The sequence below is a fragment of the Notothenia rossii genome (assembly GCF_949606895.1).
Source record: "Notothenia rossii genome assembly, chromosome: 7".
NCBI classification, from domain to species: domain Eukaryota; kingdom Metazoa; phylum Chordata; class Actinopteri; order Perciformes; family Nototheniidae; genus Notothenia; species Notothenia rossii.
The window spans coordinates 20,219,419-20,244,668 of NC_136905.1; the positions used below are offsets into that span (position 1 = coordinate 20,219,419).

At 41.6% G+C, this 25,250-nt stretch overlaps 1 protein-coding gene across 5 annotated transcripts in view; it reads left to right on the forward strand.

Annotated features, from left to right (window-relative positions):
- The window catches only part of creb5b (cAMP responsive element binding protein 5b), a 43,242-nt gene that overhangs the window by 6,033 nt on the left and 11,959 nt on the right, over positions 1-25,250 (forward strand). For 4 of the 5 annotated variants that reach the window (XM_079640551.1, XM_079640550.1, XM_079640549.1 and 1 more), the window contains 6 exons: positions 4,362-4,439; positions 5,032-5,125; positions 7,078-7,199; positions 8,656-8,807; positions 17,775-17,901; positions 19,347-19,457. In XM_079640551.1, coding sequence (XP_079496677.1) covers positions 4,386-4,439; positions 5,032-5,125; positions 7,078-7,199; positions 8,656-8,807; positions 17,775-17,901; positions 19,347-19,457 — 660 coding nt within the window. In that variant the 5' untranslated portion in view covers positions 4,362-4,385. Of the gene's footprint in view, positions 1-21; positions 136-4,361; positions 4,440-5,031; positions 5,126-7,077; positions 7,200-8,655; positions 8,808-17,774; positions 17,902-19,346; positions 19,458-25,250 lie in introns of those variants that run through there. The other variant, XM_079640552.1, reaches the window with a different exon arrangement.

Consider the following 25,250-nt stretch of genomic DNA (forward strand, 5'->3'; position numbering starts at 1 on the left):
GTCCCATCTCGGGATACGCATAGCCGGTGTCGGTCCCGGACTGAACGCGCTGCAGCTCACCAGTGATCGTCCGGAAAAGGATTGCTGTCATGCCGGTTAAAAAGAAAAATAGTAATGCTCCTCGTCCCGTGAAATGTACGTTCCATTTTTTGTCTTAAACAGCAATGTGACCAACATTACGTCATTCTGCAGGCCAGTCGATATTTGATTAACCGCTGAGATGTTGAGGGTTACTTTCAGGAAGGTTGTGCTGACGAGGCGCGCTTTGTACGGCTTGGGGGGAAAAGAAAGATGTTTTAATCATTTGATTACTCTCCGCTGTCATTATGTTTATGTGACAACACTATCAATAACCACTTTTTTCTCATACACGCTGTTTTAGATTAATGTGACGGATGCCGGATTTATTGTGTCCCCTTTTAATTGGCTGTGTAAATAGCAGCTGATAGTAAGGACACGTTTCAGGATGATGTTAATAATCATTTGGATAATTTCATTTAAGTTAGACTAAGATAATTTTATTTTTCTCCTTAAAATGCTTTTAAAAACATGCACATAATGTTATGCTCGTTAACTTCTATAATTTAAATTAAAGTTTTTATGTAAGCAACCATTTGAGGAAAAGTTTGGAAGATATGGTCTTTCACCTTTTCCAATTCTTTGTTGCAAAAGGGAATACAAAAACGTTGGAGAATCAAAACATTTTTACCTTAATGAAAATAATAGCCTACATAACATATATTTGTATTTGTGGAATATTTTAGTAATATTCTGCTGAAGTGAAAAGTCAAGTAAGAACGTTAAGCATACAACTCTGAATAATTAGATAAAAACATCAAAAACAGCAAGGACTCTAGTCAGTGACAATAACCTTATCTTTGGTAACCTTGATGCAGATCTAATTCTTCACATATTTCACACAATGCTCAGCTTGATTGCAGTGCAGCGGCTCATTGCAGTAATGAAATGTGACCTTTATTTGTTGATGGGTGCTGCTTGTGCTCAAGGTGAAACATTCCTCTGGTGAGGATTATACTAATGTAGAAATAGGTCGGATGGCAAAAATCACAACACCCATCAAGAGTTTTTGTCACATACGTCTCACCTTTGAAAAACTGTTACTCATTTATTATAAGGTTGACTCGTACACCTTCTAATCATTTCATTCGGGGACTTTTTTCCTTTATTCTAGTGATGGTATAATGAGAAATAGCGTGAGTGTTAGCCCACTGAGGGGTTTCTTTGCATTTGTTACAAGTTTACATGTTGTGAAACAGACCAGTAATTGATAGGTATTTAGCTCTCACATCAGTCTTTTTTGGCATGCATTCACTCAAAGAGCAGGAGTTCAGGGCAGACATTGTCTAAGGAGGCCAAGTTCCCTGCCTCAGGGTTTGCCGTGATCCTACCTTGAACTTGTGCTGTCAAAGGCCCAGGCTATGGGGAGCTGGAGATTTGAATTGCTATGCATGTTTGTGCTTGCTTTAACCCCATATGCCTTTGCACCCCAACCCCTCTTTTCCTCACCATATTGTTTAAATTCTAATAAGCGGCATACCTGGAGAATTCCTCCCCAGCTTCTCTTGAAATCGAACGCCAGGCCCTAATCCTTCCCCTCGCACACATAAGGATATAGTTAATGTAAAGTGTAACCAAATTTCCTCTGCTAAACTAAAACATCTATATCAAATGAGAGCCAAGTGCCTCTTCCAAGGAAAGGGGCGTTGAGTACTGATCATTTTAAGTGTGAAAGCTATTGGATAATTCACACAGGCATTCACAGAATTCATGTTTAAGAGTTTTATGCGTCATATGGTTCAAATTTCCTGAAAGTTATAAAATGACCAAGTCCCATTTTAGAAACAGAAAGGTAAAAGTTAAACCTTTGCATGTGTTTTCATCGTAATTGATACTTTTTTTCCTTTTTTTCTTATTAATGCTTTCTGGTGACAGTTTTATTTGCGATTCATTGTAGAGTTTTAGAATTAAGTCGTACAGGTGTACAGGACAAAGCCGGAAAATGACAGCGGCAACCAGAGTTTCACAAACATCTGAAAGTTCGATGTAACTGTATTTCAAATACAAATGTGACCTAAAGTGTAGAGAACATCTTTGACATGTCCATCAGCTTTTTGAAGCAGTTGTTCTTCATTCCTACTTCCATCCTCGGTCCAGCTTAAGTTCAGAGTTAGAATCAGCAGTGTTAGTCATGTTTGTTGTGTCAAAGGAAACCAGGTGAGTTTTCAGGGGCCCTGCAGTAGTGAACTGGTGACAGAAAGAGAGAGCAGGGCTCATTGCTCTCTGACAGAGAGACCCTGTCCAGACCCTGTTCTGCAGGCTCGCTCATGAAGCACAGCTTGTTAGGAAAACAGCACTGCTTAGCATAACACAATATTTGAGTGTTTTGACTGTGCTTGAGGAAATAGTCTGTACCCGTGAAAAAGACACACATGTACATAGTGTATGAAGGTATTCATGCTTGACACGTGATGCTTGGCCCTGACTTGGATTTCGGATGCGTTTTTGTGAATTGATAGAGGAGAATAAACTATGTGTTGCATGTGTGTGATAAACGATTGAGCTGTAGGGTACTGCAACTAGTTTGTTATCAAAAACATACATGATGAAAAACCTTATAAGGATGTTGGTTGGGATGGGATTAGATCAGTGTAACATGAGGGAGACTGAGAAAAAAGGAAACAGCAGAAAAAAGAGACGATGCATTGTGGGCCGTCAATTCTTTATCCGCAAATGTCTTTAATTTGCTTCACTTTTTTCTTTAGAGTACAATGTGCTTCTCCAGACACCCTGGATGTTCCCTTGTCTCGGTGCGGCTTTGGTCACTCCTCACATGGATCTTTGTGTGCAGAGTTTGAATGTCTATTCCCAGTTTGCAAACCAAACGACCTGCATGTTCAGAATTAAGAAACGTCTTGCTAATGATAAACGCACCGGCTTGAAGATAAATATGCTCCCCTGTGGCTTGTGATTATTAAAGACTACCTTAATACTTGTCATCACTAAACATCTGTAAAAACATCTGTCAGTAAGTGCCTAACATCTGTAGTCCTGGCATGTATTGACATCTCAGAGTTTGTTTGTGTTTGACAGCGATGAGAATAATTGTGGTACACTGCATCGTGCTGAACGATAAGACTTTGAAAAAATAAATACGTAAAGTAGCCACAGTAGCCAGCAGTCATCAAACATGATATTGAAGTAAAGGTAAAGGGATAAAGCCCCCAAAAATATTTATATACGTTAATGTTAAGGAGTTTTATATTACGATTTTCCTTATGTAAATAATTCACCTAAACTTGCATCGATGTTTAATGTTTACTACAAACACAATACAGTCCGTATTAAAAAAATGATTAGGTTCCTTTACCAGTTACTGTGTATATTGGTTACCTTTTTTAATAAATGTATGCCTTTTATAAATATAATAGTAGAATAATATTTCTAGATTTCTTTCTAGACTATTTGCTGGGTCAATTCTGAAGTTGTTGTAAATGTTAATGGTTTAAATATTCTAATGTGAGTGGGGCATCAAATACATTCAATGATTAGAGTGCACATGGAGGCCTTTAAAGACTTTATCATTTGTTGTGCTCTTGGTTTGATCTTGAGAAGCTTATAAAATGCACTTCTTTTTTTCTGGTCTGTTCTCTCTTTCATCCTGTCACAAATATAGTCTATAATAGAGCTGTTTTCATATATCTTTGAAGCAGAATGCATCCTTGTGTATATGATTAAGTTTCTTTAGTTTAATTGTGAAAGGATATCGGCCTTTAATATTTATGTGACTCTGGTATCATTTTGTATTCTTTTAACAGAGATACGTACGAGGCACTCCTCCTTTCTGGGAAAGTGGGTCCTCTTTTTCACTCCAAATTATTAAAGTAGCTGAAATTGTTACCGAATCCATTGCACACCTGACATGATGCGTGGCTGTAGCTGTGGTGTATTGAGCAAATGCTTGCAGCACATATTTGTCAGTAGGTGGAAAGTAAACGAGTAGTTGTAGCTGTCAGACCAGCGCAATGTGCTAGATTCTGTCACTTTGTGGTGAAAATAAACACTTTGTTGAAACTGTGATTTCTACATGGTGTTTGATTGCTAATTTCACACTTGGTCTATCATTTCATTTTTGGGATTTTTGGATTTTCAATTTAAGAAAATAAACAAATTATCTACGTATGTTAGGCTGATGAATTGCTTTCTTATTTAGTCCAGTGTATTTTTTGTTCCATTATTAGCGTGAAACAAGGAGTGTACATTTCCCCCCTTGATGCTCGCAGGGGAAATTCAAGTCATTAAATGTTTCGCTTTGCTTTCTCCTTTTGTCTGTTTTTTTGTAGTTTTATGAGAAGGTGGGCAGAGTGATGAACTCAGACCAGGAAAGGCCGTACGTGTGCAACGCTCCTGGTTGTTCTCAGGTGAGTGTGTGGGGAGAACCACAACACCCTGTGTGTGTGTGTGTGTGTGTGTGTGTGTGTGTGTGTGTGTGTGTGTGTGTGTGTGTGTGTGTGTGTGTGTGTGTGTGTGTGTGTGTGTGTGTGTGTGTGTGTGTGTGTGTGTGTGTGTGTGTGTGTGTGTGTGTGTGTGTGTGTGTGTGTGTGTGTGTGTGTGTGTGTGTGTGTGTGTGTGTGCCTGTAATATGAATAGGTAAACACTGAGGAGTGGGTTCCTGCATCACGCAAAGAGGAGAAACAAAATAGCATTGAACTGAGGCAAACACAAAGTGTAAATAACCCTTCAGGTGTAAAAATACCCTTTAAAAACAAATGCTCTTTAAAGTTGATACTATATTGAATATTTTCTATCAAAATCGTCTAAAGATTATATGAATGCACCAATAGTCAATTGCACAATAGTTTTGCAATATTGACAGAGGTATTTGTTCAACATTATCCTGATTTATAATTGTCTCCATATTGCCAAGTGCTATTTGAAGATTTTACAGTTGAAATGTGAAATGTTGTCTTTCTACATACAATTCTTACGGTCCTATTTTTTAAAAATCTACAGCGGTTCCCCACGGAGGACCATCTGATGATACATAGACACAAACATGAGATGACCCTTAAGTTCCCCTCCATAAAGAACGACAACATGTTATCAGGTGAGTTACGGCTACATCAATTCAAACGCACACACTACCTCAGCAGGGTTTAGAGGAAACATGCAGCTCCTTTGCAGGTGTGTGCCTCAGTGACTCATCCGAGTCAGACACACTTGTCTATCATCAGAAAACTTCATGGCGTGTCTATACCAGTTGTTTACAGAAATGTAAATCATAGGACACACGTTACCTTTAGCTTTGTTCAGGGCATACCACTTTACGCACACTTCAGGAGGTGATGACGTGTGTCTGGAGAAATAAGCGTGTAAAGCTAAAGTGGGATTAACTTTTCCCATCATTATTAGATTCAAGATTCAAGGCTTTTATTGTCATGTGTACATGGCTACAGTGTAGATATATCAATGAAAATCTCTCACAGGCTCCTCCAACAGTGCAACACAATAAAACAGATCAAATAGTTCAAATAGTGCAAGTAAGTACAAATAAAATAGAATAGAAATAGTGCAAGGAGAGACTATATACAAGTAATTGGAATATGATATATTAGATAAATAATTAGTCTTGATCCCACTGTAGGGGAAGATGGTTAACATGTGTTTTAAGGTTATTGTTGTGTATACGCCTAAGGTGACATGCTGATCGGCGCATTCATCTACTGTTCAAAGAAACACAGATTGTGTGCTACATAAGTGTCAACCCAAGGCCGATCCATAAGTATAGATCTTCGTTCCTAGAAACAGCCAGGTCACACTAGATGAAAGCCACGCCACCGTGATTGTGTCATCTCTATTATTTACGCTCAGTGGACAGCAGGATCAGATTTTCTAGGCCGGGTGTTCTTATCGCTTGTTGTCTGAATTATATCTCTTACCATTTCTCTTTTAGAGACCTTAAACTCAGAATAAAGTAAATGGTATGTTATTTTAGCTCAGCAACACATTGCTCTAAGCTGATGACTAAACGGTCTCCGCTTAAAATGTGAGTAATATAACTGTCGACCCAAACTTAACCCCCTGCCCCATTGACTCATACTTGTTATCCTCAACAAAAAATTGACCTTACTCTCCTTTTTATTTATAAAGCTTGAGCTGTTCGAAATGGAAGAAGTTTATTTGTAGTAGAACTGTATTTTGGTTAAACAAGTCATGTTGAAGGTTTGAGTCAATCCTCAGTCTAGCCAGAATGGATAAACAGACCATGAAGTATGCCTTTAGCCTTTGAAACAAGCCTGATCCTAAAATCACCTTCAACTGTCTGAAACCTGATCCCTGTGCACCCCCCACAACGTCAAGTTGAATACCACAGCTTGACCGAGCTCAACAAATGAGACCCCCACTCAGTAGGTGGGATCTGTACCTTATCAGCTGGAATGGGGCTGCCAAGCACAGTATCTCTCACTCGCTAACAGAATGGAGTGTTTTTCTTTCTTAAAATCATTGCAATACAGAACAACAATACACTATTATTATACTTTCGTATCAATATAGATCTGCATTGAGTTTGTAGTCGAACTGTGGTCCATATGACCCCAAAATAACAAGAATAAACAGAATTTTGCTTAAGACACTCCCACACTTCAACCCCCGTCTCCTGATAGTACTTTTTGTTAACACATTTAGCAAAAAACACATAAAAAAGTATAGAAAAACAAACAAATCTGATAACATCATTATAACAAATCTAACATATACAGTATGTCTTGCTAACATAGCGTGTCATTTAATGTTGTGTATTATTGTATCATGTGTCCTTTTGGATTGCTGCTGCTTTGTCCTTTTTGTTTTCGTTGCAATGGTGACCTGCCAATGGGTTGCAGATGAAATGCAGCTTAAAGCTGACATTTATGTTAATAATAATTTAGCATGCTGCTCTACTCCATAAGCTGTAGTGTTTTGCTGTCCACGATCATGTTGTATGTGCAGCCTGACAAACACTATTAACAGTTGTTGATTTGAAGGTAAAACTTAAAAAACCTTGTCTTTGATTTCCAGACCAGACGCCCACGCCAACACGCTTCTTGAAGAACTGTGAGGAGGTGGGATTGTTCAGTGAGCTGGACTGCTCCATTGAGCAGGAGTTTTGCAAGGCACAGGAAGAAGAGGACAGTAAACAGGTACTGTGAGAAAAAAAAAGCCTCAGGTTGAAAAAAAAACAAGGTGAACCCACAGCCACCCACAGGGGTTAGGTCAGGTGGTTATGAACTGTTATCTGCTGCCATCATCAGTCATGTCACCAACGGCAGCCCACACACTACGAGCTGATGCACACCATTTTTTATAGATTTGCAACACCTTGACCTCATTTAACCACACTATGCTAGCTTGTTCAAAAAACTGATGACCGCAGATATTTATACACCTCCTATATTTCAACGTAATATTTGTTTTTACCTGTTGCACTCACTGATCCCCACCAGTCTTGTTGACAGTGACGGACAGGGTAAGCAGCTGGAGATTTGTCACCAACTACAGACGAGGAGAAAGAAGATCAGGTTCTCCACCTGTAACTTCAAACAGCTCTCCAGCGCTCTCTCATGAAGAGATTCCTATTTCCTCCCAGACATACAGGCAGACCCCTGACACAACGTTTATGACCTGGCCAGACATTTTCACATTCGACCAAAGACGTGGTCATTTATGCATTATAGATCCACCCTGAGGCAGCTTCACCTGAAACATAGGTACTAGTCAAATCACCACAAGACAGACTGCTTATCTAATGTCTGGAGAGATGTGCAGAGCAGGCTGCAGCTAAGCTGTCGGCTGGGTGGTTTGGCTCTGGAGCTCGTCTGTGCTCAGGTCAGCCTTGTCTCGCCTCCCCAGCCTGTGTGGTTTATGATGGGAGGCTCTGCTGAATCAGCAGGAGGCTAGTCGGAACAAGACTCTCTAAAAGTGCATATCACAATAAACAGAGTGGGAGCTTAAAACTTGAAGAAAACAGCAATCGGCCTTTATGAATATTAATAGTCATATATTAATTTTACCAATAGTCGTGTGTCTGTAAAGAGTGAGAAGTGTAGTTGATAAACTTTGTTTTTACCTTTCCTTCACTTGGGCACGTATATAACATATCATTTAGCTGACTCTTTTATCCAAAGCGACTGACAATGCAATTGTACATAAATGAAAAGTTTTGCCTGTATTTTCCTTTTTGTATTTGATCATTCTCTTTGGCTGTTTCTCATTTGACTCAATGCAAATTACTTCAACTTGATGTTTGTTTTATGCCAAGATACTGTATGTGCGTTGAGCTCAGACATATTTTGTTGAATAATGCACATGGTTATTTTGGGATGTACTATATGTGAGATCACATGTAACAAACTGGTAAAACAAACAAACGGTCCTGCTGGGCTACAAAACAATAAGGAAGCATGGTCTTCATTAGACTCTTAATGTTTCCTCAATGCAGCAACAGCCTGGGAATGATAGCCTACAATGTTCCTCATTACCGATCCAAACAGATGAAGTGTTTGAGTTGTGCTGAAAGTAAAACGTTCCCTCAGCTGGGAAAAATGTGACAGTTTCCTTACTTTCTGCTTGCTTTTCTCTCCCCTTCCCTCGCTGCAGACCATCTCGCTGCACGGTCAGTCAGGCCAGCACCAGCAGTCCCACTCGCGGATGGGCAACCATGACACCAGCATCGTGATCCAGCAGGCCCTGCCCTCCCCTCAGTCCAGCTCCGTCATCACTCAGGCTCCATCCACCAACAGACAGATAGGGTGAGTAGGCTTGGGCCGAAGAATCCAGTAAAATGCCAAAGTTTTTTTTTAAATGATTATTAAACTCGTAAAAGAAAAAGAAGGGAAATTCTTTTTTGTGGGTTTTTATTTTTGAATCTTTGACTGAGTGGTAGAGGCACTGCTCTAACTGCTGACAGACTGTTAATTATCTGTGGAGTGTGAGGATGTATCCTTTCACTTCAAGTGCGTCCCTGTAAGATTGACAGTCTTAGGTTATACCCTTTCGTGTCCATGAGGAATGTCATCCCTCCGTAGTCTCTGAGGTAATGTCAGGGATTTGTTACATTTGGAGCAGCGAGTGTAGGGCTTGCAATTCATGTTTTGCTGTCCATTCAGTATTGTCCCACAGCAGAACATGCCAAAGAGGGTCCCGGAGGACAAGATGAGCTCATTGTTGAAGTCTTAGCTGTGACTGCTTTTACAGCGGTTTAGCATTTCATGCTCTAAAATAGATCCTTTCACTGTATGGGAATGTCAGCCGCAACTATAGCTCTGTTTCTCTGATGCACTGCCATGCTACAGGTGTAAAACAACCAGCTGATAAAGACTGCAATCTGAGTGGTGTGCTGCTTTATTATCTCACACAGTCATAAACTTTTTCATGAAGTTTAAAGGATTTTTAATTGCAGTCATAATCAGACCATGATGATTAATATCACCATACTGTGTGTGGTTAAGCTATATGGTTTTTTAAACTAAACCATAATGGGTCTTTAAGGGTAATAGTGACTTTTTGTCTTTATATCTCAAAAACATAATCATGACCACACACACACATTAATAAGCTGTTGGATGTTATAGAGATACTCCACTGACCTCATTTGTTCCTTATGCCTTTACCCCAACCACCTTGAAACATGTGCCAGGGCTTTGTTACTGTAAACCAGACCTGTGGCAGGACAGGCACGTTAGACATTGAGATGGCTCAGTGTAAGGCCTGTGCTGTGTTGAGGTTGTCCTGTGTAGATTTACAGCTTGAGGAGCTTGTGAATATTGGATGTGAGGCGCATCACTAAGCCTGACTGACACCCCGTCAGGCTCTTTGTCCAGGACAGGGATGGAATTTCACTCCCTTGGAGGAGCAGAAATCACAGCCAGTAACCTAGACTCTGCTGTGCCTGCTTCACCTGATTTCACCTGTCATTAAAAACTAATCAGAGCATGCGATAAAGTGGTAATTTAAAACTGTAAGCCTCAGTTATATTTTAAGTGGCATATTATTTGAGGAATTTCCCGCGCAGTGCTTGTAAGTGCTCAACCTGCAGAAGCGTAACTTGTTTACTATGAAGGTATAACACATGAATAGGATGGGTAGATTCACACAAGAAGCCTGGAAATGTTCACATCAGCAGGAAAATGAGTTTAGGAAACCCCTCTGCTGAGAAGCAGCGCTTCCACAGGAAGCCATTAGGGCCAACCAAAGGCTCCGAGCACAGGGTCTCTCCACAGGAACTTCCCACACACAGAACAACTGGACACTTCACGGGCTAGTGAAGTGTCCTGATTGAGTGTTAGGGACACTACTGAAGGTCAGAGGAAGGGTTCCCTGTTGTCATGTTAAGCCACTTCAACTGTAGTCTCCAATAAGTTTGATTTCCCATGTCTCTTCTTGCCTGTGCAAATGTTTATGCTACATTTTAAACATAATAATCTGAGAGAGTATTATAAAATGTTATCCTATTCAGTTAAGCACTCTTGTTTGAGTATGTGATCCATACACGGCTATACAGCTTTTGATCCACTTTATGGACCTGCTAATGTAATTGTTATGGTTAATATATCTCTACGTTAGAAGAAAATCACCCAAAAAAGTCAGTTTAACCTCATCTCCATTTGCCTCCTTTGTTTTCTGAACGTGCGGCGTGAGCATCCAATGAATTAGGATAACAAGTCATTTTCATTGCTCCACAATGTTTACTAAAGAGCTTTGAGGCTTGGAATCAATTAGGATTGGCTTTCGTCAAGTCCATTTACTTTAGGGTTGAGCACGGCCTGCAGCTGTGAAACCTGAGGACCGCTCTCTCTGTTTCTCTCTCCTCCTGCTCCAAGTCCCTTAACAAAGTCTTTGGGGAGCCGCACTGACACAAACCAGTGTTAAATCCAAGCACAAGAAACCAGCCAGCAGAATTTAATGTCACGGCTATCATTATCATACAAAGAAAAGCAGCGTCCAACACATTCGAATGTTTTCTGTTTTTCAATTATAAACATCTGGTGCTGAATTGTGTCAGAGTTAAATACGTTGGACATTCCCAATCAACCAAGTGAGATACAACATTCTGTGGAAACCTCACCCTTTAACTCGCAAGGGGCGATGTGCGGGTATGGGTGTTGGCAGGAGGCACTAAACATCTTTTTTATTTTTATTCTGGCTCAGAAGAGGAACTCAGTCCATTATTTTCCATTACATAGCACAATCAACCAGAATGCAGCTGGTGAGGAGTGATTACTGTAGAGTTTTTGTAAAATACCTGATCATCAATTTACGATGATGTAATCCTAAATCATTTATATCAATTTTGGCCGTGTATGAAAACAGGTGCTTTTATAAAATGGTGATACTGTCGTTGATACCTTAGATAAGTGATTTTTAGGAGAAGTTTGTGTCATTCTATTCCTGTGCCAATTTGAGATAGATAGTTTATTTTTATTTTTAAAGCAGCTTCTTAAAGCGACTTCTTTCAAGTTTCTACAGAGGACTCATGTTTTCGTTGATAATTTCCCACCCTGCTATTGCTGTGCAACTTTAACTTGGTCACATGAGCTTGCAAAGCTCTGCAGGAAGTCAATTTGTGGTTATATTTCCCATGATGCTTCAAATGCACAATATCTTTCACACCTCAGAGCTATCGGCCCCTTCAGTTCCTCGTTTTTGCCTTTAAGAGAAGTAGCAGAAATAGATGTTGGTTTGCATGCCTTCAAAACAGCGAGGTCTCATAGAAAGCTCATGTATAGGGCGATGCATTTAAACTTCCTGTGTTTTCTGAAGAAGATCTGGTGATATGCGGATTGATTATCAAGAATCAACGGGTAAAAGATCTCATGAAGAATATTTTTCACTGATCACATTTAAATTCCTTTTGGCTTAACATAAATTATGATCATCATATAAATTCAGCCAGATCTGAAGTCTAATTTGAAAGCAAAACTATGACTAAGTAATTTCAATTGTTTGCAATTAAAGTGTTTGCATTTTCTATCAGATACAGTATATTTTGAAAATATACTTACATATAATGCTTCTGAAGTTACGGAACAATTACTCAATGGTAGCGTACCGTACCGTGCTGATAGCTTTTATGATTCTAGGATGCATTCCATATCACATTTTTAGAGATTGCATAACACTTTTTTTCCCAAGCATGTGATAAAACAACCATGTTGATTTCAACACCCATTGTACCAGCGCCAGAACAGAGAAAGTCTCCACACCTCTACGGAGAGTTATGGGCTTTTCGTGGACATACTTTGACCTCACTTGAACTTCACAATTCAAACAAAACTTTCCTTATTATTGTTTATGATTAGATTGCATTCACAAAGTGGTGATAAGGAGGGAAGTCTGCCTTGAGAGCAGGAGTGCGGGACCTCTACCAAATGCCTGAGGTGCCCTCATGCTCTAACTTGACAAATGCCCTTCTCCACAGATAAATATGGGTGAAAGTAGGGCTAATTGTAGGGTTAATGCACATGGAGTAGGAGCAGGCAGAGGAAAGGAAAGAACACATAAACAAAGGTAAAGAAAAACAAAGGTATACAATATAATCAATTACATAAAAGGAACAAGAGAAAAGCAAAGAGAGAGAATGCAGGATGTACATCTGACCTGAATTAAGATGAGCTCATTGTGTACTGCAGTGGGTTTAATAGTGCGTTTCTAGAGGAACGCCCAGACTCTGTTCCCTCTCATTCCAGCGGGGCTGTGTCATCCCTGCCCCGGGGCCACCACACATGCAGGCTCCTGCACAAGCAACTCACACACAGGGACAGGCCTCACAGCTCTGGGGAGCGCAGGGATCACAGCGCAGGGAAGTGTGGAAAAGGGGGATCAGAGGTGGACAGAGCAGAGGAAGAAAGGGATCAGAGGTGGATGGAAGAAAGGAAGAGGGGGATAGGAGGTAGATGGAGGAGAGGAAATTAAGGATCAGGAGGGTGGAAGAGGGAGAGAAGAGAGGCATCACATGTGGGGACATGGGTGTTCTAGACCAGTCGGGCCTTCAAAGGGAAAAGGAAAATATGGACATGTTTGGATGGAAGTGTGAACAAAGTGCAATCAAAAGAATGAAGGTGTGGGAAAGAATTCACTAAGATTTTGAAAAGGAAAATGAGGATGGAAATTGAAATAGATCAGAAGGATCAGACTGATAGTGGAAGACGGCATCGGGTTGGATGAGAGAATGAGAAGTTAGTTAAGAAAGAGAGGGTCAAACAGGTTAATTAATAATCACATTATAGCAGATGAAGAGGGAGAAAATAAAGTATCATTGAAAGTGAAAGGGGCGCTCTAGCCAAATGTTACAACATCAGTAAGGTGTTGCTGACAGATGCCAGGTTTGCTTGTAACAAGATGTGTTATTTCTGATTCATGCTGATAGGAATGTAGTGGCATGCTTTTTACTTTTGTTGAAAATAAAAGAAAACCATCATCTATTTGGTGCACAAATACCACAAAGCTAATTTGCTCCAGAGTTAAAACCACCGCCATTTCTCAACTGTGCTTTGACGCGGCTAAGCTCCGCTTGAGGCTCCCTAGTGTGAGGACACCCCATCCCAGATCCATCCCAGCGCAGCGCCCTCCCGACATCCATCCCTCCTTTAGCCCGCTAATAAAAGTCAGCCTGTGTCGTAACCCATTAGGGCTGATTTATTTGATCAGATTCATATTATTTCCTCAGTCCAAACCCCATGGCACTCTCCTCCCACCAGTGATTAAAGGCAGTAAATCAGGGGCAGGTCCTGTGTAGTGTTTACTCAGAGAGCCAGGCAGCTGCAAGCTGTTTGAGGCCCTTGTTTCTCCCTCTGTTTACCTCCGTTCCCATGGCGACTGCACCACCGTCTCCCGAACGTCTGGAACTTGGCCCTGGGCTGTTTTGGTTACGTTCGAAAGTTTTTAGCTGCTGTGTATACCCGGAGCTCGCAGTGACTTCACTCAGCGAAGAGTGAGCGCAGAGATGTTGGACCAGTCGAGGAGGGAAAGAGAGGGAAAAGCATGAGGAGAGGAGGGAGGGACGAAATCTGGGGGTGGGCAGGCACAGGGTGGGGGAGGGCGAAAAGCCAAAAGCATTACATCATTGCTGGAGCAGAGTCAGAAAGGGAAGGATATGAGTCAGTGGACTGACTGCACCTCTCTCTCCCGCTCTTGCTCTTCTTGGACGGCGGCCAAGCCCCTGTGTTTAAAGTCTCCAGTGCTTGTGTTGGAGTTGGGACTGTGGGGATTGGAGCAGTAAAGCTTAGTGTGTGTGCAAACTGCAGGATTTGTAGGTTAGAGCAAGCAAATCCAGAGGGGCTTGAGTTGAGGTGTGGGGACTCTAAAGGGTCCAGAAGAGAGTTATAGAGGATTACCAAGACAATGACAGGAGGAGAAGAACAAGAGAGGAAATCGCAGGATAACTTAGAGAAATAAACTTTGGAACAAGAGATAAAAGCAAAAGAAAGACTCAGGGAAAGAAGAAGGGTCTAGCAGTGATGTCATGGTGGAGCGAAGGTGGGGTGTAGGGGTGGTGCGGTGGTGGTTCTTGGGCGGGGATTGTGGAGGAGAGCCGGGCTGAAAGCGAGGCACTCAGTAATGTGAGAGTGCAGGGTCAGGACTGCAGAGTGTCTACCTGCTCTCCCCTGGGGCCCCCAGCCCGGCTATTATCAATCCCCTCAGTGGAGCCACAGCCTGTCATTATTCACTCACATGAATACACACACATGCACACACTGGAACATGGACTTATTCACACACAACATGAATCTGTTAAAATCTTTGTACACTCTGGTGCACAAACACAGAAGGCAGACAAGAATTGAGAAGATGAACCACTTCAATTATTATAAGGTATTTTTTGATAATGGACACCCTGCATCACAAGCTACAGCTGACATTATGCATTTCAATAGAGTAATGTGTGTGGATACTAAGGGCTGCAGCTGACATGTGTTTGAGTTAATGAAATTATTCAACTAATTGAAGAAATATAAATAGAAACACATATATTTAAGTAAGTAAAGAAAGTGTATATTGTTTATTTTAAAGCCATTATTTTGACAGAAAGAAAACACTGGCCGGTTTCAACCTATCTATATTAGGGCAAAGTTGTAAAACAAAAAAAATGAATAAACATTGTTGGTCTTGATAAAAACAATTGTGGAAATGCTCTTTACAATAAGACAGATTCAATCGATCTTTTTCGTAGTGGCTATTTTCTGAAACGTCTGTATCTATTAGCAGGGGTTAACACAAAACTGAGTTAATCCCCGGAGGAAGTGCTGTCAGATTTTTCCGCCCACTGGACAACCACGTTGTGTTTTGGTGTGTGTGGTGGTGAAGGACGCAGTGTTTGTCCTCCCCCTGCTCTGCTGCAGGTGACAGACCCAGCAGCTCAACCTGTACAGTCTTCAAAGGAGCCTTTCTTCTCTAGAAAGCGGGATCCTGACCTGCAAAAACCAGTGACCTGCCTGAGCCTCTGACCTTTGCTGGTTGGCTGTCACAATTAGCGCTGTGATGGATTGTTTTGTCTTATCATAAATAAAGAAGGACAGTTGTAGTCTGAAAGATGAGAGAGAATATTTGTGTTTCTCACACACTATACATAGCGGGCGAAGGATGGCGTTGTAATGTGTTAAATATTTGGTATCCAGTATTATCCAAATATAAATTGGATGTATTGAACAAGCCAGTTTTGAAACTAAATTAGATCCTGTGGATTAGCCAATTTCAAGTTGTTAAGAGAGATCGAGAAAGATTTACAGCATAGTTTTAAAGATGTGTTTGCTTTTTATTCTGGTCAAAAACATCTTCCACAAATCTCATTCGACTTCTGCAGTGCAAGAAAAACCCTCATAGGCAGCCATCATACTGAATACAAATCCAGCAAAACTGTTTTTATTTAGAAAATCAACAGCGTGTCACTGCCTCTGCCTTGTGACTGTTATTTCTTCCTGGACGCTGGCAGTTTAAACGCAGAGGGAAACTGTGTTGATGTAGCTCGCGGCTACACTGCATACCTCATTGTACTTTCATGACTTTTCCCATGTGGAAATGTTTGGATTCGCAGCGTTGCTCAGATGTCATACGTGCTGTTAAATGAGTGTGATTGTGATAAATTGGGATGTTAGACAGGAATGACACACAGTCGGGATGGTAATGGTCCTGGGTGTATGTGGAGCAATCTAAAATGTCTGGAGCGTAAATGCACATATTTAGGTCTGGAAAAATACAGGTATTTATTCAGGTGGGGGAGCGTTTGCTCTGGTGCCATCCCCCCCCCCCCCCCCCGTCGTCGTTTGGCCATCACTCTTTCACTTCTCACTACTACGGTAATCCAGGCTATGATGTGGTCAATTATATTAACCTAAATGCGTCTTGTTTGCACTAACTTCTAAACGCTCTAGGAAATGGAGCTTTATTGACTGGCTTTCATCCTGAATTCTTAGAACTGGATACTTATTGATTATTGTGATACAGGTTGTTTAAGAATCAAGTAGCGAATGCTGTTTCTGTAAGCTCAGGACTGAACTATTACTGTATGCATGCGGGTGGTGTAACTCCCTGCAGCTGGGAATCAGTGTTCTTGCATCAGGGATTTGAAGCCAGTTGTATAAATGATGTCATTATGTTTTTGGATGGCCGCAGCCCTGAGTCGATGACTGTGACAAGACTGCTGTCAATAGTTTAAGTTTAGCCACGGCCTCATCTTTAAATGTGATTTATTAATGCGGCCATGTGTGTGGATAGGACTGTTGGTTCGCACACGCTTTTGTGGTCAGCAAGAGGGAATTTCCCCCCCACACAGTGCTCCCACCGCCAAGCAGTTTCTCAAAAGTGACTCTTGTCATGCACAAAATGTGGTCGTTTTGACGAATATTATTCATTAATCATCGCCATCATCCCTATTCATTGTAATACATGAAATGTACTTGTTTAAAGTAAATCCAAAAATGGCCAGATGCTTCAGCTTTCAACTGCAGCATGAATACGCAGCCACACACTCTGCTTTCCATTATGTCTTTAGAGTTGGACAAACTGGTAGAAAATGAAAAAGAAGTTTAGGAATCATTTTCACAGAAATTGATCAATTGTGAAATGAATAACTGTGGGAATTTCTTTTCAAGTTTAAACCAGTTTGTTCTGTTCTGTCTATATGTAACGTAGCATATAAATAGATTGGGATTAAGTTTTGAACTTCAGCATGTATTTAGAGAAATGAAACACTAAATTAATGGTTTTTCACACATTATAGTGTAGTTTGTAGGCCGATGTTGTCAACTATTTTAACTTTCCCTTTAAAGATAGATTATCATGAATATGAATATAACACAAATAATCTCATAAAATATTTCTTAATTTCTCGGGTAGTATTTGTATATGCATTGATACATTACTTGTAATAATTCATATTTTAATAATTAATTAATTAAATATATATATATATTTTTCCTTTTTACTGTCAAGACAACTTAGGATATTCTACCAGTAATACATTGAGATGGTAGACCTTGATCTACAAGTGATATTCAACCTGTGTACCACATATTATCAGATATGGTTACATCTATGTTAAAATCAAGCAGTCTTTATTTGTTTACACAACAGTTATGGCTGACAGGAGAAGTTCAAACTAGCACCATAGCGGTGTTACTAGTTGGTTTTGTTATATGATAAAGAACAACAGTAACATCATTTATCTATAACAGTGTGAAACCTGAAGTCCTCTGAATGTCTCTCTGTGTGTGTCTTCCCAGGCCTGTCCCTGGCTCTCTGTCCTCATTGCTGCACCTACGAAACAGACAGAGACAGCCTCTGCCTGCCTCTATGCCGGGAACTCTGCCAGACCCCACCATGCCGGGCTCCTCCGCCGTGCTGATGCCTGTGAGTACAACAACGGGCTCACTCACACATGCAGCAGTCCCTTACTCATATGTGACGACAGTGTGAAATCCGACTGTACATAAACTATGCATTACTTTTGGATGTTTTCACTCCCCATTCAAATTATTTACCACAGTTTATAAGGAAATGATATCCTGTAAAAATGAAGGATTCTATCTCTGGGTTAGAACGTAGACTTTTTTTGTAATTAAGCCAGCAAGACAAGAGCCACATTGGGAAGCTGGGAATGATAACAACCCGAAGAAAGCTCCTCGTATCAGGATTCTAATGATACAACATATGTTCTCATTGTAACACAAGACAGCCTCTGTTTATGGTATGAAAAAAAAAAACCTCCCATGTTTATTAAATTAAGAGCTACGCGATTTTGGGGAAGATTGATGGTTCAGGAAAGGGGTGCAGGTTTGGGTGATATTTTTACACAAAACACACTTAGTGCAATTAAGGCTGTGTGTCAGGTTCTAGGACTGAATCTCTGCGGACGGGGGGGGGCAGAGCGGGGGGTCAGGCAAAGGGGGTGGAGAGGGGCCATTCCCCCGTGGAGACAATCACACCACCCAGAGTTCAGCAGCTGGGAGGCCACAGCAGCTCACACACACACACACACACACACACACACTCACACACACACACACACACACACACACACACACACACACACACACACACACACACACACACACACACACGCACACACACACACACACGCACACACACACACACACACACACACACACACACACACACACACACACGTGCATGCAGAAACACACACAGAGGTTTTCTTCTTCCCTGCATGTACTGCTCACATCATCGCCCTGCTCGAGTGACCTCTGACCCCTGTTGGCTTAACCAGCTGATTTCCTCACATTCAGGACTCAGCTGTGACACATGACAACACTGACCAGGGTCACTATGATGCAGGCAGTAACACACATCTAATGCATTCATACAAACTATCTCACACCTACTTACATCTCGTTTACTTTATTAACACACCCTGTACCAAGAGGAGCTGGGGTTTGATGTGTCAGTCTGACCGCCACTGCACACACTATTATCAGAAACACACACACCCCTGTTGCACCGGCTTCCTGTGTTAAGTCCCTCCGTGCTGGCTTCCTGTTTTGGGTCAGCTCCAGTTATCATCACACAGAGCTGTGCACAGGGCAGCTGTCATGTGAAATCAGGCTCTGATACTCTCTCATCTCATCATCCCTCAGCTTACCATGAACAATCATGATGTCTCACGGTTTAAATGCTCTTTTGTAAAACTAGTGATAGCATCTTGTGGGTAAAAATAGCATAAATCATAGTGAAATTAATATTTTGTATTGATTCATATGGTGAAAACGTTCTTTTTGCATTGGAATAACATTTCCACAGTATGTAGTATGACGTTATCATGCTGTTGTAATCTTCAGATGGAGGGACAAATGTCTATGGGCTCCAATATGATGGGTATGCAAGGACCCGCCCACAACAACTCCTGCTCTTCCGCTCACATTCCCTCCATGCACTCAGAAGCCAAACTGGTGAGTATATGCATCTAGTCACATGGACACGTACACATTTATGCACACAAACACAAGTGCACACACTCAAACTCAAAGTGTTGCAACTTTCTTTTCCACTTGGCTGTGCCAGCAAGGCTGTGCTCGTAGGTCTGTGTGGATTTCATCATTTAGGGTGTAATCAAAGCTGTGTCTGAACCTGCCAGTGCAGCACTGGAGACTCTGGCTGGAATAAAGAACCCTTTATATGGTTGTGGCTGCGCTGCCCACCGACTGCCTGATGTATATCTTAATGTACAGAACATGTTCTGTAGGTCCTGCAACTTGTTAGCACTAGTTTAACACAGCAAGGAAAAAATCGAATGACCTCATCCTTCACAAAGCAGGCAGTTAGAGCGGTGGGAACGAGACTGAGAGTGAGAGTTAGAAGGCTGACTGACGAAGAAGCTGAGGAGAAAATAAACCTCCACTCAGTTTTACTTTGCATGTTGGCACTGCTAATGCAGTGTACATCTGATTAATGTCAAATGCATAACCAGTATCACTCTAGGTGATAGGAACTGATTAATACTGTAGCAACGTGACCACCAGCCAACCTTTGTTTTCAAAATAAATATTCCTGAAAATGGTTAAGACATTAAGATATAACAGAAAGTGTCATGATCTGGGTATCATAAAAATCACAAACCATGATGAAAAACATTGGCCGCTCTTTGTGTTTGGAAAGGTTCACTGATAGCGGTCTCTGCAGAGAGAGAGAGAGAGAGAGAGAGAGAGAGAGAGAGAGAGAGAGAGAGGTAGCAGAGGTCATTAGAAGAGTTATTGCTCTGATAGAGGAGAGCGGGAGCATTCCCAGGGCATTTAATTCTCCCTCTTCCTCCTGCTCTCTCAAGATTGATCGTCTTTGTAGTCTTTGAATCTCTTCAACTGTTCCTATGGTAACACGCTGGGGTAACACAATATTAGTGTATTAGGCTTATCTCTCCCCTGGCCGTCATCCAGACACATCTTGCTCTTTTTTCCCCCACCCCTATCTGTGTAATTGAATTGTAAATGCTCTGGTAGGCCTCCCATAAACATATGCAGTCACTAAATGGCTACAGGCCCCTCGACCATACAACTTTCTGGTTAGTTGGCCATTCAGACGTGAGGCACAGCAACCAATTGTGGATCAATTGAGATTGTGCTCCCAGATGTCTGAACGAAACTGATGGAATTCCATGATTGTGGACAGAAAGTGAGAGACTAATTGTGTTATCGGGGTGCGATCTCCAGCGCGGGTTTCATAAGCATAGACGGGGTCTCTAATGTCTGTAATATCCGCGCTTGGCCACGTCGATAAATACGGCCCTGCTATCGGATAACCGGGCCATGATCAGGCCCATGTGTCCCCTGCGACGTTCTCAATCCGGCTCTAATCGCATTACCCCGACCATGTTGACTTTCCACCAATGGGAAATCTCCGCACTGTAACCCCACACCCCCGAGGCACGGACCTGGTCCCTCTCTTTCTGCTCAACGTTTACATTGTGAGAGCGAAGAAAGGGATTGAGTGGGACTTTGATAGACATGAAGGAAAGAGATAGACAGGCGAAGTGAGCAGGGGATTTGAAAGGCGAGAGACAGTATCGATATTCTGATACACCAAACTGTGTGAGAGTGAGAAATTGGAAGAATTATGAGTGAGTTCCGTAAAAGCACTTCATGCTCAGCCTAGTTTCCTAAGCCCCTCTGCATGTGTGCATGCATGTATGCTCATATGTGTGTGATTGTTTGATATTTTGTGGTCACTGGAGGCCTCGGTAGCAGGATTAACCCTCCCCTGCCAGAGAAAGCATGCCCAGGACCCGGGCTAATGAACCCTAATTGATTTTGTGGTGGGCCAGAGCAGCAGGGAGGCCTGTCTCTGGTGTAAATAGTTAATGAGCCGAAGGACTGCTGTGGCCCCTTGGGGACTCATATCTAAGCTCTCTGTTTGTGCTATCTGGGCCGAAGACTGTATCTGCATCAGTGCCCATCTTTGTTCTCTTCTATCTTTGATTTTCTCCTTAAGTGCCGTCGTTTAAAGTGAGCAGCGAAGCCGACTTATGTATTTTTTTGTTGCTTTTAGCTGGTTGTCTGGGAGTGTTTTATTAGCTTTGGTTCAAGTGGGTTTTTTTGTCTTTCTTGCGAAGCACTGGGTGCTCGTGGTGCCGGGTGTGGCTGTGTTCTGCTCTGTTGTGGTCTGGGGAATAGAATGGTGCGTGTTGTGTGCTGGAGGTTGTGGGATAGTTGACCCTCGCAGCGTAGAGGAAACGCTACAGAGAGGAGGCCAAGTTCCACAGAACGGCGGCCAAAGCATTACGTCAACGCTCAGAGCCGGTTCTCCACAGGACCTCGCGAACAGTCGCACACACACACACACACACACACACACACACACACACACACACACACACACACACACACACACACACACACACACACACACACACACACACACACACACACACACACACACACACACACACACACACACACACACACACACACACACACACTCACAGACTGCTCAGGCCCTGTCATCCTCTTCACACTGTGTAACATACTTAGACAGCCACAGACATGCATACACATACAGAGAGCCAGCAGCTTAAAAACAACAGAGAAATAAGGTTACACACATATGCATTCATACATGGAACTGTGCTTTATAAACACATGTTCATATGTGCACTGTTTTCTACCCTGAATACTTTCCTGCTCAGATGGTTTGATGTCTTTGTTTGTATGATGAAAGACATTCACTATCAGTTCTCATCTGTAACAAGGGAAGCCCAAACAGGCCCTTATCAAGCTGGTTTTAAAAAACATCTGTGAGCGCGACTATATGACCTTACTCCTGTCAATGGTGGATTCCGCATTGTTTTTGTGTCCTTTTTAAATGCACTCCATGCTTTCCACACATCCTGCTTGCCTGCTAATTTCAGACAGAGGGGCTTTTCGAACAGTTTGGTGCTGTTGTATGAAAATGTGTTATTTATTATCTCCTCAATTATCTATTGTTTACATTGTTACTAAGGACAATCAATGTGTCACTAAGCATCAGGCTAGGTGCTGAGTTTTTTTAAGAGGTAAACAGTACTATATGTTCCTTCACTGCAGCTCTCTTGGCTGTGGAGTTGGCACTAGATGGGTGGATGACATAATTCCTGGCATGCTCTAAATGTACTCCTTTTTACTTGAGGAGGGGGAAAAAAGCAGTTTGCTCTTAAAGAAACATTTCATAGGACACAGGAGGACCAATAATCAAAGTGTTTCTAGCACACTAATGGAGCTTTTTTAACATTTCATTTACACAACACTTACTGTTATGTTTCAGTAGAGTTATAGATTTGAAACAGGCATGTGGGGTAAAAGCCTTGAAGTTCAAGTGTTACCTTATGCAGCAAAAGAGTGAAAAATGCATATTCTGTTCATAAATTACAAAAGAAAACTTGAGAAGCAGCCAAAGATGTTTCTGTTTTGAACTCCGCTACATGGTGATTGATTGAGCGTTTAGCTTAGTATGAAGTCATTTGTAAGCGGTTAAACTATTAGCGTAAATGGTTACACTGTTACGTGATCCATTCATTTTCTTCCACCGTAGTAGGGGAGCACCTCTGGCTAAACCTCTTGTTGTGGGGAGGAGCAGCGCACACAATAGGAGTCTGACTCCAGGTTTTGTAAGCAACATCTGTATGAATGGTGGCATTGTCAGGGTATGAGGTCATTGGAGAGGGACGGTGAGCTAAGAACACAGCTGAATCTGCTTCACTGCTCTCTAGAATATGTGTACTGTATATGTTTGTGGGCATGCTCACCATTGTGTGTGCACTGTGGTTGCTTTCAATGTATTTTCACCCTCTCTGGCATTAGTCGTCCTTGGTGTCAAAACACATCTGTGGCCTAAGTGGGCTAAAACAAACCATAAAGTTAGAGTCAGCAGATTATAGTATTATTAGTAGTATTTGATACAGATCTGTATGTACAAATGTTTGGTTAGTAAATGAAATGTGTGGCTTTGTGATAAACTGCAGTCAAACAAGCACACAAGGCATGGATAAGCTGAGATGTTGCATACAGAAAACAGTAATTGTCTCGGATGCAGATAAGGTTGAAGATGATAAACATACGATATTTCTCTTTACTGCTCTGGAGTCGAGTGTTTTCAGCAAAGTGGAGTGCAGGGCTGAGGAGCTGCTGGATCGATGTGTGTCTGCCAGTTTATCAGTGTTGGACACAGACCACAGAGGGGCCTCTCTGTCTCTGCCTCCCCTGTGTTGCCAGTGCCAGAGTGCCTGAACCACACACTGTATGTAGTAATAGTAAATCAAAGGTAAATGGACATGGACAGTTGACCTGTTGTGTTATTCCTATTGTTTGTTGTAATAATGAACAATGAGTTCAACCACATGCCTCATTTATACACACAGCGCATTCATAAGTTATGAAAGCATTGTGTGTCTGCATAAAAATGCGATCAGCAGCTTTAGCTCCTTAAACATCACTGCTGAACCATAGAAGAATATTAAACCCCTTATGGTTACATTTGCTGAGCAATGTGATATCATTGATAACAATGAATTATTCTACATTGTTTAATATATTTATGATGAGAAAGGCTAGATGACACTGCCTTTGGATACTATAAAGATGTATGTAATCATTCTAAAATAATCAGGTTATGGAAAACTGTGGCACATACCATTTTTGTGACAATTGGGACCCTTCATCAGGAACAGGTTTTGAGGCCGAGCCAGATCATTTCAAGTACAACACCACTGCATTAATCTAAAATAGATTAGAGTGACATGCCTGAATGCATATTAAATTCACATTTATCAAGTATTGAACATTTAAGGCATTGCCTCTTGTGAGAAATTATTGGTTAAAAACGGATGTAGTTACAACCCAAGCAGTTAAGTCTGTGGTAACAAGACTGCCTTCTGAAATTTGATAAAAAGCAGACAAGGTTGACATTGAAAGCTACAATACACCGGGGTCTTTTAAGGACTTTGGGTTGGTACATTTATATTTGAGTTGTGGGTGCCTAACGATCTGCAGGTTTGGGTGTGACTGTGTGTGTGCGGTTTTGGACGAATGTGGCGGTTGTGGTGCAGTGTCGCATCTGTTTGTCTTTGGATGACTGCGTGTTGTTTTAGCTGTGCTGATGGGAGGTGTATGTGAAGGCTATTTGGTCACGGTTCAGGGCCCGTGAATGGGAAGAGCCAAGCTTGGGTAAACCAGCTGCATCCCCACACGGGCCAGACTGGACTGGACCAGCCACCATGAGCCTCGCTGGAGCCACAGCAGTGATCAGATCCCTCCCTAAACTCCGAAATAACCACTCAAACACTGGAGGGCTGATTGGAGAAAAAGCCTGTCGTGTCAGATATTTTCTGGCTGATAAAGTGTATTTAATATTGACCAGTTAGGTCACTACCTCATCTCTCTAACCAGTTAATGTTTTTACGTTAGACCCACTTCTGTTTTCTAGACGCCCTTGTTTTGTCCTCAGCATGGTGATAAAGTTAACAGCCTTCTTCTTTTTATTTCTTCCCTTCAAAAGGAAAATACATTGCTTCTCATGTTGGAGCGCAAGAGGAATCTCGTGCCTGTGGGTGTCTTAACAATGTGTGATACCAATGAAGATTTGAACAGAAATAGCTTAAATATGTTGTTGAAATGTGAGTATTTATATTCACCGTCTGAATGAGATATCCAAACACAAATAGGAACACTGCTTATTTATATCTTAAAAGTGAGTCGGAAGTTAACGGTCCTACTTGAGCC